The sequence below is a fragment of the Pituophis catenifer genome, unplaced genomic scaffold (assembly GCF_029215685.1).
Source record: "Pituophis catenifer annectens isolate HBS135680 unplaced genomic scaffold, rPitCat1.0.hap2 SCAF_2, whole genome shotgun sequence".
NCBI lineage: Eukaryota > Metazoa > Chordata > Lepidosauria > Squamata > Colubridae > Pituophis > Pituophis catenifer.
The window spans coordinates 260009082-260024643 of record NW_027256882.1 but is presented as its reverse complement, the minus strand read 5'-3'; the positions used below and the strand labels follow the sequence as shown (position 1 = coordinate 260024643).

The 15562-nt window shown below is 33.8% G+C and overlaps 1 protein-coding gene across 1 annotated transcript in view; it reads left to right on the top strand.

Annotated features, from left to right (window-relative positions):
• MSH3 (mutS homolog 3) overlaps positions 1–15562 on the top strand; it is a 47603-nt gene that overhangs the window by 20210 nt on the left and 11831 nt on the right. The window contains exons 11-18 of the mRNA XM_070938801.1: positions 456–540; positions 1932–2041; positions 8252–8384; positions 8900–9087; positions 9769–9937; positions 11569–11633; positions 12545–12661; positions 15343–15450. Of these exons, the coding sequence (XP_070794902.1) occupies positions 456–540; positions 1932–2041; positions 8252–8384; positions 8900–9087; positions 9769–9937; positions 11569–11633; positions 12545–12661; positions 15343–15450 (975 nt within the window). The remainder of the gene's footprint in view (positions 1–455; positions 541–1931; positions 2042–8251; positions 8385–8899; positions 9088–9768; positions 9938–11568; positions 11634–12544; positions 12662–15342; positions 15451–15562) is intronic.

Here is a 15562-nt window from a genome sequence, read left to right as displayed (position 1 = left end):
ACAAATGTCATCAGATTGCTCCCAACAATCTGGGTCCTCATTTTACGCACCTTGGAAGGATGGAAGGCTGAGTCAACTTTGAATTGATCAGGAGTTAACTACTGGCTATGAGCAGTTAGCCTGCAATACTGCGTTCTAACCACTGTGCACCATGGAAATATATAGGAATGAGACATGAAACATGATATCTACGGTACCTAAAAAGTGAAGAAAGCCACTAACATCACTAAATTTTTAAAATTTATAACAAATTTTAAATTAGAATTAAGTTTTTTTAATGAAAATGTAAGTATTAATGTAAATTGTAATGTTTAATGTATTAAGTAAAATGAATCATGTTCTTTTATAACTATTACTGAGTTTGTCTTTTTCTTGCAATGTATAAAGTTAAGTGCTATTTTTAGAGTGCCAGGGACTGTTTTGTATCTTTACTATGGATGCTTTTTTTCTTTAAGTAATTTTAAGAAGTTATCAAGTGAAGATGAATATATGACATTAAATGGAGCTACATTAAAGAATCTTGAAATCTTGCGGAATCAAGTAAGGAAGAATTATGTGTTTATGTGCTTTATGAATTAAATTTTACATTATTCTTTCCAGTCCTTTTTGGTCTGTATATACATTTCATCCACCTTTCAATTAAGTAAAATTAAATCAAATGCCACGTCCAAGAAGCTGGTAATTCCTTTGAGAAAAAGAAAGATATTCACAGTGGAGTTACTTTTTCTGAAATGACTGCAATTAAATCCAGGTAATTAAATCTGCAATTAAATCTGGTAGCAAAGAGGCAAGAGAATGAGTCTGAAGTGGAATTTGAAGACTAAAGGGATTTTTCATTCCCTATTAAGTAAAATTTAAAAATTAGAAACCAGACATTAATAGCTGTAATTATGCTTTTACTTTTTAAAGTTATGAAATGTAGGAATATATAGAGGAAGAATCAGAAAGTCAATGAATAAATGGATTGGAAATGAAAAGATTTAGAAAGAATTGGAAAAATGGATTAGGAATTAGTTCAATGGCTATGCAACCAGAGAGGGTCAAATGTGCATTAATTTCACCAATATTCTCCAGTGTTCCTGTTCAAATTAAGGAGATTAGAGTAACAAACAGACTTGGACAAAAAATTTCATAAGATTTCATCTAATCTTCTGTAGGTTTCATATAGTAAGGTATGAGCATTGCCAGTTTTGACATATGCAGAAGACGTACATGATTTATGGTGGAATCAGCAGTAAAATAGTCAAATTTGTGAGTCAGAATCAAGGATCAGCACTTTGAGCTGTACAGCCTGTAGTTTATCAGAAACTGACAGAATTCATACATGTTCCAGTGCTTTGCTTTATTTAGATAGAGATTTTATATATTTGAAACTCCTGGCCTCTATTGAGCACAGCTGGAGTTGATTGGAAGTAATTACTGATGCTGAAGTCCCGGGCACATTAATTCCTAAGGTGAGGTTCCTAGCACTGCTTTGATTTTAACAGCAGTGTCATCATTCTTTGGGCTTTGAAACTCTGTCTCTATGATGGCCTGGACTAGAGAGTTGGAAAAAATGGATCATGATTCTACAGAGCTGTGCCGTGGAGTTACTGAATTAGACTTGTAAGATTCATTACATAGCTCCTAGTCTCCCTCCTCCTCAGAAACAGAACTAAGCTGATGATAGACTTATATAAAGTATATAAAATATCACTAGTATTACCAGTGTAAACTATTTTAAGGGAACTAAAAGGGAAAAAAAGGAAGCAGATGTTTAATTTGGATTATATGATTTTTGATGATTTTTATATTTGGTATGTCTAAAAATATTTCTATAATGCATTCATCTCTCTAGAATTAACAATTTGAGTTGCTTTCTATTTTGGATTCATATTTTATATTGAACTTGTGCACCAATTTATTAATTTAATGCCTATAAATTATTTTAGACTGATATGAAAACCAAAGGCAGTCTTTTCTGTATCTTGGATCATACAAAAACTTCATTTGGACGACGAAAACTAAAGAAGTGGGTCACACAGCCTCTCTTGAAATCCAGGTATTTGTTACCAAACAAATCACTGATGTCGATCAGCTCAAATGTATTTAACTTTTGAGTACCATTATATAAAGAAGCTAGTTAAATTGAATAATACAAACTTAAGAGAAAAAAATCTTGGCATTCAAACCAACTTTGTCACTCAGTGTTTCTTAATAGAAAGAGAATTTGCAGCAATGTTATTTGCTGCAAATAACAATGTGTGTGTGTGTGTTTGTGTGTTTGATTACTTTCCTTAAAAATATAGTGATACTGTGTCACTATTTTTATTGCTTACATTTTACTCAGAGTTGGGCAGTAGCAGTCAGACAACTGCATAAAATATTTTTGTAATAAATTGCCATTATGCTTCCTCAAAGAAAGTTCCATTAATGTCTTCCAGGTTGATGGAATGTAAACTGGAATGAACTGATCCTTAAAAGGGAGGACTTCAGTGCCTCATGGTTGCTATTTGATTGCTAAATCTTCAAACATGGAATATTATGTAAAATACTGAGCTGTCAGCAATTTATCTACAGTGATATATCAAAAAAGCTGATTTCCCCCCCAATCAGTGTGTATTCAACCAGCTTCCTCTCCTAACATTATGACGGATTACTATGGTTGCAGCTAAATGTGCTATAATTGTAGTTCAGAATCATTCTGATATCAGCTTTTCATTATAAAACCATGCTAGATGGCTCATCTTTTCCCCAGAGGAATATCTATGACTAAAGCCTCTTCTATATACAATAGTAATTTTGCTGAAAATTTGAAAAATAGTTTAAAGACATCTGAGGAAAATGTGTAAATGGGCTATTAACAGAGAAGAAAGGCCAACATATCAATATGTTGTATATGTGAAATGAACCATTGCTGATCCAGTGTTGGATTGAGTTTATCCAGACCAAGCATTTAATATTTTCTATGGGGAACTGTATAGGGACGCGGTGGCTCAGTGGCTAAGACGTTGAGCTTGTCGATCGAGAAGTCGGCAGTTCAGTGGTTTGAATCCCTAGTGCCGTGTAACGGGGTGAGCTCCCATTACTTATCCCAGCTTCTGCCAACCTAGCAGTTCGAAAGCACGTAAAAAATACAAGTAGAAAAAATGGGAACACCTTTGGTGGGAAGGTAACAGCATCCCTGCACCTTTGGTGTTTAGTCATGCTGGCCACATGACCATGGAGACATCTTCAAACAGCGCTGGCTTTTCGGCTTTGAAATGGAGATGAGCACCGCCTCCTAGAGTCGGGAACGACTAGCACATATGTGCTAGGGGAACCTTTACCTTTTACCTATGGTGAAATGTCAGGATTTTTAGATCAGCAATTAGTATCATATAATATTTTGATGTAGAAGCAAAGCTGGGGTAGCTATGATACTAAAACATAACAGAGATAATGGAATCTTATAATATGGTAGTTATGAATTTAATTCCATATGGGTGAACCTCTTCTTATGCTAGATACTGTAAACTGATCACTTAATCAATAACTGCAGTTCCATTATATGAAGATACTGGTAATCCAATATACATAGGGACTAAAATATGGTTATAGTCTTTAGGATACAAGAATGATGCTGTCAGTACAAGTTGTGGAAAAAAACCCCTCTGTATTCAAACTGTTCTTCACAGAATGCTTATTTATATTACATTTTTGTATTTTTATCTGTCTGATCCATCTAATCAATTAATCAGGACGTTGGGGTTTCTCTAATCAGACTAATTCTGAGCCGCAAACAATTCTCCCTTTGTTATTTGGAGATATGCAAAATAAAATATAGTCAAAACCATAAATTCACAATATAAGAACCTAGAAATAGTTGCAACCCCTCTCTCAGTTAAAACCATTGCTGAGGCACAAGGATCTTATTCACCTCCCACCCATCGCTCTGGGCTTGTTTGAGCAGGCAAGTCAATAGATTTCTGAGTGCTAATAGGGAAGGGGCAACATGAATGTCCAGGGCAAGTTTTAAGAGGGAGAGCAAAAAAGAAGGCAGGCTTCCATGACCCTACAACTGGCACTCCTGAATGATGAGGGAGCCTATCCTGCTTTGTTGCATAGGCAGTTGTTGCTGTTCTAGATCTGAAGATCCATATTAAAGAATACCTCAGGTGCTTTATCTCACTAATGTGAACTAGTTCAGAGAAGACAATACAGATTTTCATAGTTATGCAAAAGCTTTATGTGCTGTAAATGTTTCATTGTCTTTCAGAGGCAGTGTAAAAACAATGCATTTGGCTGGTCTGTTGTATTGCATTTAGGGAAATTTAATATTGTTTGAGCTTGCTGACATAAAGTCATGTAATCTGTTGTAATAAAAATGATGTGGGAACAATGAAATTCTATTTTAGGTAATATATTAAATTGCTAAAACAATAGAGTTATAACTGAATTATAGGGCTGAATGAATCCAGCAGTACAGGAATGCAAATCTAGGAGAGGAAAAGCATGATTAGAAGATTGTTTTTTTATAAAAAGGACATGGAAGTGTCCTGGATTGTGGCCTGCCAAAAGTCTTTTTGTTTGTAGTGGATATAAATTGAACAAAAAAACAAACATGCAAACATATCCCTTGTTGTATAAGGCCACTGATATAAAAAACAGAACATTTAAGACTCCGGATTAGTACTAGCTTCATAGAAAATATATAGTGATTCAGGTAAAATCCAGATTGTTACGGTCTAGTTACTTCTACATTCCTCAGAGATGTTCACTGGTTGTTTATAGATTTTCAGTGGGTAAGGATTCAGATAATGAAGTCTTTAATGTAGAAAATGCTACCAAATTGTTTATTTAAGGGCAGTGTTACATTTCAAACTGGTCAGAAACACAGCCCTCTGTAGAAGTTATGTTTAAGTTATAGTTAATTAGGACTCATAAAGCTATGTAAGTATCAGCACATCTTTACTATTCTGTTATATCTTCTATTGTATTTGAATCAATACATAAGTGAAGCAAGTATTTAATAATTCATCTTTTTTCATTGGTTTACTCATTTTCTTGGCACATGTTGCTGAAATTGCACTTCATTCATGCATAACAAAAGTCCTTGATTGTCATTTAGCTGGCTAGAGTTAGATTTGCATTCTACACATAATCATCCTAAATGCATTCATGAATATTTTCACTAGTGTTATTCATCAGCTCTGAAAATGTTATTTCATAAAAATAATTCTAGAAAGATATTGAGTGTTAGCAATGGAAAACATGTTAGTAACCTCATAGAATTGTCAGAATTATAGTCAGATGGTTAAGAAAAGAAGAAATCTTTCTGCCTCCAATGAAAATTGGAAGATTTTGGTGGGGGTGGGGGAAGGAGTTAATTTAATTTCTTTTACATGCAAATGAGATCAGTTCCTGTTACTTCCATTGTAATACAAATTTGGAGATTTATTTACTAATCTCACATATATGTTTTATTTTTCTAGTAACAAAAAGAAGCTTATTTGTTCTTAAAAACTAAATATTTATGCCATTTGTTTTTATTTCTGCAAAATGGATTTTTGGTTGATACCAGGACTGAAAAAAATGCTATTTTGTTGATTTGTTTGTAGATAAAAGATGAGATACAGGTAGTCCTCAACCTACAACCATAATAGGGCCTGGCCATGTTGTGATGTTTGTAACATTAGGGGGTGTGAAGAGTCACTAAATTTGTTTGTACTTGTGATGAAAATTGAAAGTTATTTCTTTAGATATTTCCTCTTGTTATATTCCTTCTTTTTTCTTGCACTTTTACTCATTCTTTCTATTCTCTTTTCTTTAATTCACATTAGATCTTACTATTATAATTATTCTTAATAAAACTATATATGTTATATATATATGTGCACACCTTATATATATTTATATATATACCTATATACATGTATACATGTGAATACGCACATACACACATACTATATAAATTATTTTTATGAAGAATTTTTATTATATAAATTGTAAAAAAAAAAACCACTTTTCTACTTTAGATGAATTTGCCTCCAGGGACATGCAAATTAATTCTCGAATGTTGAAAGGGCTGACAAAAGTGATCTAGAACAACTGAGTCTAATCTTTGAAAACTCATAGAAAATAACATTTTTCTCTCATCCTCTTGTGCATTCGTCATTTTCTTATATGCATTTTTCTCATCCACAATATTACTCATCAGTCAAGTAGAATTTGTTTTGCTTAAACATTTATGAACAGAGAATATCATTTCTTTAAAACCATCCTATTTTATATGGAACATCTTGTTTGAGCAAAGAAATTTGCTCTATATAAATACTTATAATAGGTTATAAATATTGATATACAGTTTGATATGCAAATTTAGTTTCTGGCTAAATCTAGATTACCCTTAATAATAGTTTACTCCTACTTTTAAGAATGAGGGAAATTAGTATCGGTGACTCCATGCTGCATTGGTTTGCCACCGTTAAATCCATTTTTAGCGTGAGATTTCTTTACAAAAACTGTAGACTTGCATCATTATTTACAGGCATTCGTTATCCTTTGTTAGCAACATTTGAATCCTTCACTGAGAGGTACCATGCTCAGTTTTTTAGTAACAATTTTATTCCCCAAAGATGTCTATTATAAATATATAGAGCTTGATTTGACTATTCTTAAATCTCTGCATAGATCAATACTTACAAAATACTATTCACAAATGTATTGTAATAGCATTTGTTATATTCAATGGATATTTAGTATTTTTGCACCTAGTCTTACTTTGTCGCTGTGTCCAGCTTGAAATCAGGTTAATATTGCATTTAGTTGAATAAAGAAATGTGTAAATAATTTAAACTAAATATCACAATTCTATATAATTCAGTTTTATATTAAATGCAGTTTGTTAAAACATAAATTATAATAGTGTAAAACAACACCAAATAAAATAAAAATAATGTCTTTTGAATTGCTAATGTCTGATAATATTTGTGATAGTCTATTTGTCATAGAACTATCCTAGAACTGAAGTAAAAAAGCATTTAAAACTGCCTTTTATAGTGGTATGTTCTTTCTGTTAAGTAAGATAAAGATAATCCTCTATGATTTTATAGTGTATAATTCTTGGGACAGTATTTCAAAACATGATTCTATGAGAGGTAGAAAAAATAGGTCACTTGATATCACATTGTGCCTATTGACCCTTTCCCTCCTACTCTCCCTTTTTAATACTGAAGATTACTGCAGGCACAGTGTTTGCCATGTTAGTGTTAGATTATTAGAACTCTGTATCATAGCCATATGTGAAAATGATTAAAGTGCAGATTAACTTTACAGCAAAGGATCAGAGCCTTTAGACACTGTCATAATATGTTATCACACTCTAATTCAAACTGGTATACTACCGTATATTGTAAATTACATAATGAAATCTGCATGTTTCTGCCAGTACCTACTGTATATAATGAATTACTGATAAAAATGAAGAGGTAATGACTTTTATGAAACCAAGTTGATTTACAAATTGTAAATTTGGATAGAGATTAGTTCATCTCCCAGCTAGGTTAAAGAAACAACTTCAGTGTTTGTGTCCTCCTAATTAGGTGACTGGTACAGGCAGCAATGAGGTTGAAGGTGGTGACAGAAGCAGTAATAGGGTTCACAAACCCCTTAATGTAGACTTAATCCTTTGAGAAACCATATTTCTCTCTTCACAAATGGAAGTAATGAGGCAAGATTGAGGCATGGGAGGAAGAAACAAGAGGGAGATTCAGGAGCTAGAGATTATTAGGAGATGTCAGTAGAATTTTTCTATTAATGTAAAGTGACAAATTTTGAAATATTTTGGTTGAAAAAAAACCTGTGAATAATGGAGTTGAGAACCAATCTAGTTGCTACCAATAGCGATAGAAACAAAGCAGGTTTGCCTTCCTTTTTTTGGGAATCTCTTGGTTGGCAGTTTCCTTCTAGCAAAAAATTCAAAGCCTGCTTGTTTGGTAACAACAGCAAAAACCTAATGATTTTGAGGATGTTTGTGATATAGAAGACTAAATGGTCAGATCAAAGTGCATTTGGACACAGGGAGAACTTTGATGTCCCATTTACGGTATTTCTTGCAAAGGTAGTTTGATTAATTTCATATTATCTTTTTAGCATCAAAATAAGAGAGACTGTTTCTTCCAGGCATGTTGTAATATATCCATAGATCGTTATTATTCCTCTTTGGAGTCATTACTGAAAACGCAGAAAAGGAGTAAGATTTTATTTATCTAATTTATCCTCTGTTTTACAGTGAAATTAATTCCCGACTTGATGCAGTGTCTGAGATTCTCTTCTCAGAATCAAGTGTTCTTGGTCAAATCATGTCTCTATTGTATAAGGTTCCAGATGTTGAGAGAGGAATCTGTAGTATTTATCATAAAAAGGTAAGACTACAGATAATTAAAAAAAAACACATTGCTATTATATTTAAATGCAGGCAACTTTTCCTGAAATGTGTTTTATACATTGTAAGGCAGAACATAATTGGAAATATCTAAGTTTTTAACAATGGCAATTTTAAACTCTTAAAACTGTCCATGTTTCTTATATTCCTGGTACGCTAGCTTCTTAAAATTCATTAACTGTTTTTAAGCTATGTATTGGTATTTAACATTACAATTTAAATTTTTATTTAAATTACTTCAGTTTTAAACATTTAATAACTAAGTCAATTCTCTTCCTACCATAATAATTGAAATCAAGATGCATATATTTCAGTGTATATCCAAAATTAAGGAGAGAATAAAATAAACTTTGTTTATATAATCAGAGTATTAGAACTTATACAAGAGACTTTTGTGCCATCTTAAAGAACTTCATTTATTAGATTTGGAAGTTTTGCAAGACTATTGTAACCTCAAGACTGATCATTTTAAACGATATTTGTTTATGTTTTCAGTGTTCTGTTCAAGAATTCTACTTGGTAGTAAGCACACTCTCTAACTTGGAAACAGCAATCAAAGCACTGGTTCCAGCTATACAAGTTCAAGTACGGGCATCCTTGCTGCATAAAAGCCTCTTGGAAATTCCTGAATTGCTTAGTTCAACAAAAAAATATTTAAGTAAACTTAATGAAGAAGCAGCAAAGTAAGTAAATTAAGCATATAATGTGTAACTTGGTGGGTACTGTATAGGTATAATGCAGTGACTTTTACCGAATTGTGATTGTAACGAAAGTTTGGTTCTCTTCACCTTTCCCAGCTTTTCTCAAATTGTTTGTAATGCAATTCATTCACACACACACACACATGATCTAACATAAATAATAGATATTTTTTATTAAAAAATATTAGGTAATATGCTGCATTAGTTTTTTTTTTAGAATTCCCATTAAATTCTGTAAGACTATCTCAGCCTAATCCAATTTTGAACTGATATATCAGATTTTCCAGATCTGGTTAGAATTTGGATGTGGTCCATCTTGGGTGCACCACTCCTTTTTTGGCCTTTCCAAAAATGAAAGGACTTTTGTCTCATAGTTTGTCTGTCTGTCTCCCTCTCTCTCTCCCTCTCTCTCCCTCTCTCTCCCTCCCTCCCTCCCTCCCTCCCTCACCCCCTCACCCCCTTATACATAAAGAGTTAAACTAATTGTGCAGAAGTTCTTTCGAAGAAATGTTTTTTCCGGATCTTATAAATTTTCTTTCTACAATTAAATTATAGTGCCCTAGATCATATTAATATTATTATTTGTTTGTATTTGTTCATTTTGTTAGAGTTAAACAAATATCTATGGTATTGAATTAAAAGTTAATTTGAATTTTCTTTTAGAATTGGGAACAAAACTGAACTATTCAAGGATCTTGATGATTTTCCTTTAATAAGGAAGAGAAAGGATGAGATTCAGACAGTAGTCTGTCAAATCCAGAATCATATTCAGGATGTACGAAGAATGCTAAATTCCTCCTCTGTGGACTACGTATCAGTATCAGGGCAAGAAGTAATATATATCTATATTGACTTTGTTATGCTGTGTTTGCTTATGCAACATTAAATGAATTTTATCAATCATGTAGTTCTGATCATGTTTTTACAGCAACAGTTTTGTTATCCTTTACTGAGTAGATTGGAACTAAACAGTTTACCGCCCTTAGGTAATATGAAATACAAATTCCACAATCCCTTATAATTGACCTTATGGCTTTTGCTAACAGGATTAGGAGTTGGCATGAGTTGTTTTAAGGCTAGTAACATTTAAAGAAAAATGTGTTTAGTATGTAAATTTACTAACAATGTACCAGAAGTTATATTATAAAAAATAAAGTTTTGGGTAAACTTTATTAAAAGCGTCAACTGTCATAATATAAGTTAGAGAATGCAAACATCTATTTGTAAGTGTACCTTTGCTAATAATTGAATAGTTAGTTACAGTAATTATAAGAACTAAGCACTGTATAAAAGTGCATTTGCTAATTTATGATACAGAGACACAAAAGAGAACAATTTTAGTAGATGAACTGAACTGAATAAATCAGCGATAGTATGTGCCTGCAGAAAAGACAAAAACAGTCATATACTGCAATAAAACATACCACCTAAATAATGGAAAAGTAATAATTCCATTCCTTTGTGTATTATATAACTACCTTGACTACTGCGTCCACTGTTGGATAATCCATGTTAAGAAAGATTCACATGGAAAAGAGAACAGCAGACTCTTGAGGGAGCTGGATGGATTTAGCCATAATGGATGATTTTATAGGACATGATGGCATTCTAAAAGACTTTAAAACTTCTTAAACGTAATTTAACTTTAGGGAGTTATGTTGGAGAAGACTATTCTACGGTTCAGGTCATAAAGCAGTTTCGAGATGAATTTTAAGAAAAAATTCCAAACATTGTAAATGGTTTCACAGTGGAATTGTGGAAGTGAAGAGCTCCTGTTTTGTAAATATGACAAGAGTAATCTGCTTTCATCTGGATTCCTGTTTGCATAGAAAATGGAACCAGAGAGCTTTAAATGGTTCCTTCCATTCCTTGAATTTGATACATAGGCTTTTGTTATAACTGTCATACTTTTCAAGGATTATTTATAACCATAATGGCAGTATTACTTATTATGATTAAACAGAAGCTTCATTTTCAAACCAGTGCTTTCTGCCAGATTTTAAATTTGTGTCTCAATCGTGGGAGATAATATGAGGCAAATAGGTAGGGAAGACTATCCAGAAGTATTCTGTGGATTGATGCTTTAGTTTATCTACCCAAAGTCACCTTCATTTCTTCTTTGGGTTTTTGAGAGTCTGAAAACCTGTACACATTGCTCTATGAACTGGTATAAGCTTGGTGATTAGTTACATTCTTTAACTGAAATTGTTTATCTGAAATAAATTAATAGCCTTGATAGTAATAGAAATTTGAGCTGGCATTCCTATGTCTCTTATAGTTGCTTGACTATTTCTTCTATTGCTGTACTGTTTTCCTTATACATAGTAACATTTTTGGGACAGAATTATGACATCAAATGCATCATTGATAATTATGAAGAACTTCTGCTACCTTTTCAAGTACTATAGAATTTTGTTCTAAAACAGTATTAATCATTTGATACTTCATTGTTTGGTGTTTCAGTTTCAGATTGAAGTCAAAAATTCAGTTGTATCTTCTGTACCATTAGATTGGATTAAAGTTAGCAGGTATGTAGTTTAATATAAATCCTAATTACTATTTATTTTATTAATTACTTCAATGATGCTTATATATTGATGTTTCTGATGACAGAATTTATATTATAAAGTGCTGAAGTAAATATATGCATCAGTATCATTTTTTACAATATCACTTTTGGTTTGGTTTGCCCCTAGCAACAAAATAGACCATACAGTTTTCTTGGCAACATTTTTGGAAGTGGTTTGTCATTGTCTTCTCCCTACGGCTGAGAGAGAGTATAAAGTTATTTACAGTTGGCTTCATGCTTAAAATAAGACAATAACTTATGGTCTCCTGTTTCTTGCTCCATTCCTTTAACCACTATGCCAAATTGGCTGGCATCACATATTACAGATCATAAGGATTTGAGGCAATATTAGAAGAGTTATACAAACTTATTGGAATATGTAATTGTTTCATTTAGTCTTAGCCCCCCCACCACCAAAAAAAAAAAGAGAAACTGTGCCTGGTGATAGGGCATTAGGTAGTAGAAAGGATATTATGGAAAGTAAAGGCCAAACTGGTCGCATTGATAGTAAGGGCACTTGAGGCTGTGACTCCAAAGTTGGAAAAGTGACTCCAACAGATCCCAGGAACCACATCAGAGCTCTTTGAAGTGTACAGTGCTAAGAGCAGTTCCCAGACCTATGGTAGAGGAACTGAGATTTAGGAAGACACAAACCACCCATAAGGGGTAAGAAGGGTATGTGTATGTTTGTGTATGTGTGTGTGTGCGCGCACACACACACACACACACACACACACACACACACACACATACATATTTTAATGAATTCTCAGAAATATTAATCCTAAGAAGATACTGACCTAATTTTATGCACTGCTGAAAAATTTATTGATTAATCACATTTATGTCCTGTTTGATTCTTTCTTCAAGCACAAAGGTTGTAAGCCGTTTCCACACTCCTTTTATTGTAGAAAATTACAGAAAGCTAAATCAGCTACGTGAGCAACTGGTCTTTGACTGCAATTCTGAATGGCTGTGTTTTTTAGAGTAAGTTTACAAAGTCTATCTTTGTTACTGTAATAAGTAGGTTTCGGAATAGAAACAGATTACGATAACTGACATATCAAAAGTTAATGGATTTTGTATAATTTAGCTGAAAATATCCCTTGCATTTTTAATAGAAATGTATTTAAAATTCACAAACATAGTATTTTAGAGGAGTTTTGATATTTTTGAAGACTTAGATTACTGATAAGCAACATGTTGCTCATTGGCACTTACTGGATATGTGTCAAAATATACTTTTTGGTGCTTATTAAGATCCATGATTAGTCTCATTTTTTAAAAAAAATACTTTCTTAAATTCACAGCATACACAGGTAGCTTTCTGCAAAATAAAGAACTGATTGCTTACATCATATTTATTTTCAGCATATTTTGGCCCCAGGGGCCACTAGATAGCAGAAAGCATTAATAAGTTTTCTTTTAGGAAATTTTCTGTCTTGTGATGCTCATTATGACAGCCATTTTATAATTGCATGGCAGTAATTTTGTGAATAAATCTACAACATGATTTCATAATTTCAAATATGTCTCCAGTTCAAAATGTTTGTCCACAAATAGCTTAATTTATTATTTTGAAGACTCGGAGAGCAGCTCATAGAGAACATCAGAAATGTGGATGATCTGTAATTTGAATAAGTAGCAGGGCATAAACAGTTGCACCAAAGTAGTCTAGATGATATCAGCTAAACATTACACATTTGGGTTGCCAAATTTGTGCTGCAAAATCTTGCTGTAAGTCCAGATGAAACTGTTACTCTGAAATACTTTGGTGCCATCTTATAATTGTCTGGACTTTTTCAGCCTAGATCAGCTACCCCTAATTAATCGCACAATAAAAGCCTTTACAGCTTTTTTAAAAAAAAATTATGGTCAAATGTAACAAACAAAATACAATTTAGAAATACAGCAGTATTAATACAATCATAAAAATACATAAATATGTTTATATATGCATTACCATAAAATTCTTGAAAACTGAAAATTCTATACAGCTAGTTCTCGCTTAATGACTATGTCCAAAGTTATGGCCATTGCAGTTTCCTCAGGTTCATGTGTTTGCAATCCTGGTGCTTGGCAACCTGTTCACACTTATGACTGGTTGCTAAGTGCCTGTGATCAACTGATCATCATTTTCAATCTTCCCTGCCTGCTTATCCAGAAAGGCATAAGGAAGCAGGCAGGGAAGCTTACAAGCTGCTACCGGTTGCCGACATGATTTCCTCTGATTTCTGAGTTTGGCCAAAAAAGGCCCATTCTCAAATCCATGCAAGAACTTAGTACAGAGCATTTGCAGCACAGCGTATTTGCAGTCAGCCTTCTACAATGAGAGGGAGTTCTCTTGTCTTTTGGGGGATGGCTGCAAACACCCCATGCTGTAATCACTCTGTCCCAAAATCCTGCCTTTATTTCAGTGAAGACCTTTTTCAGTCAACTTCTTTGAGAGCAAAAGGGCTGCCCACCAGAGGGATTCATCCAGCGGTGAAATCCTCCACGGATTGCCACCGGTTCGCTGCCCGCACATGTGCAGTGTGTGCCAAACGCACACTGCATGCACAATGCGCACCAAATGCATGCTGTGTGCGCATGTGCAGTGCGCACCAAATGCATACTTCGTGCAGAAAAAGGCTTAACAAGGTAAGTAGAACGGGGGGGGAGGAACAGCTGTGCCGCGTGATTTAGAATATAAATCACGTGGCACAATTGATAGTTGGAAATACCTGTTCGGACGAACCAGAAGCTTTTTTTTTTTTACTACTGGTTCACCCGAACCGGTAGCTTTTATCACTACCAATTCGCCCGAACCAGTGCAAACCAGTAGCATTTCACCCCTGGATTCATCCCAGTATGGGGATGAGTACTTCTGGCAGGCAGCTCTTTCTCCAATCACCTTAACAACCCTGGTGATTGCTTAATGACTGCAGCTAGGATTGCAATCTTTGAGCGAAGCAATCACGTGATGTGTCACTTAATAACCTCTTTTTTTTTTTTTTTAATTTGATTTATATGCCGCCCTTCTCCGGAGACTCAGGGCGGCTTACAGTGCGTTAAGCAATAGCCTTCATCCTTTTGTATATTTATACAAAGTCAGCTTATTGCCCCCACAAACTGGGCCCTCAATTTACCTACCTTAGAAAGGATGGAAGGCTGAGTCAACCTTGAGCGTGGCGAGATTCGATCTTACTTTAATTGCAGACAACTGGTGTTAAATTACAGTGCTCTGTTGAGCTATCCAGGCTCCTCTTCACTTAGTGACTGAAGATTTAAGTCTCAGTTTTGTCATAAGTACTACCTGTATTGACAGTTTTACTATTATTTTCATAGTACTCCTTCGTGATGGATCATTCATCTCTTCATCTCCTGATCACATTGCTGTACCCAGGCAGCTTTTGACAGACAAAAAAATCCCTTTGGAAAGTAGTACATTCCCCTTTCAGAATTTCCCAACCTCTTTGTATCATCTCTCAGTATTTTGTCATAAATAATCAAACAAATCATATTTTTTTTATGGGTATATGTTAACTAGATGTATGCTTAGACTATCTACTGAAAACAGACAACGTATGTAAGAAACTTTGTATGGATGTAGCATTGCTGATTGGTTATTTTTTATTTGTATTAATATTTCATTCACTCTTTTTCCTTCCCAATGTACTTCTCTCTAGTCATTTTAATGAGCATTATCACGCACTCTCTCAAGCTGTGGGTCATCTAGCAACTGTGGACTGTGTTTTTTCCTTGGCTGAGGCTGCCAAACAAGGAGATTATTGCAGGTAATCATTTAAAAAAAAAAACAGTATTGGAATATTTAAAGAAACATTGTAAATTTACGAAAGTGCTGATCAATTCTTGCATGCCATGTTTGAAAACCTACAGACTCTCCTC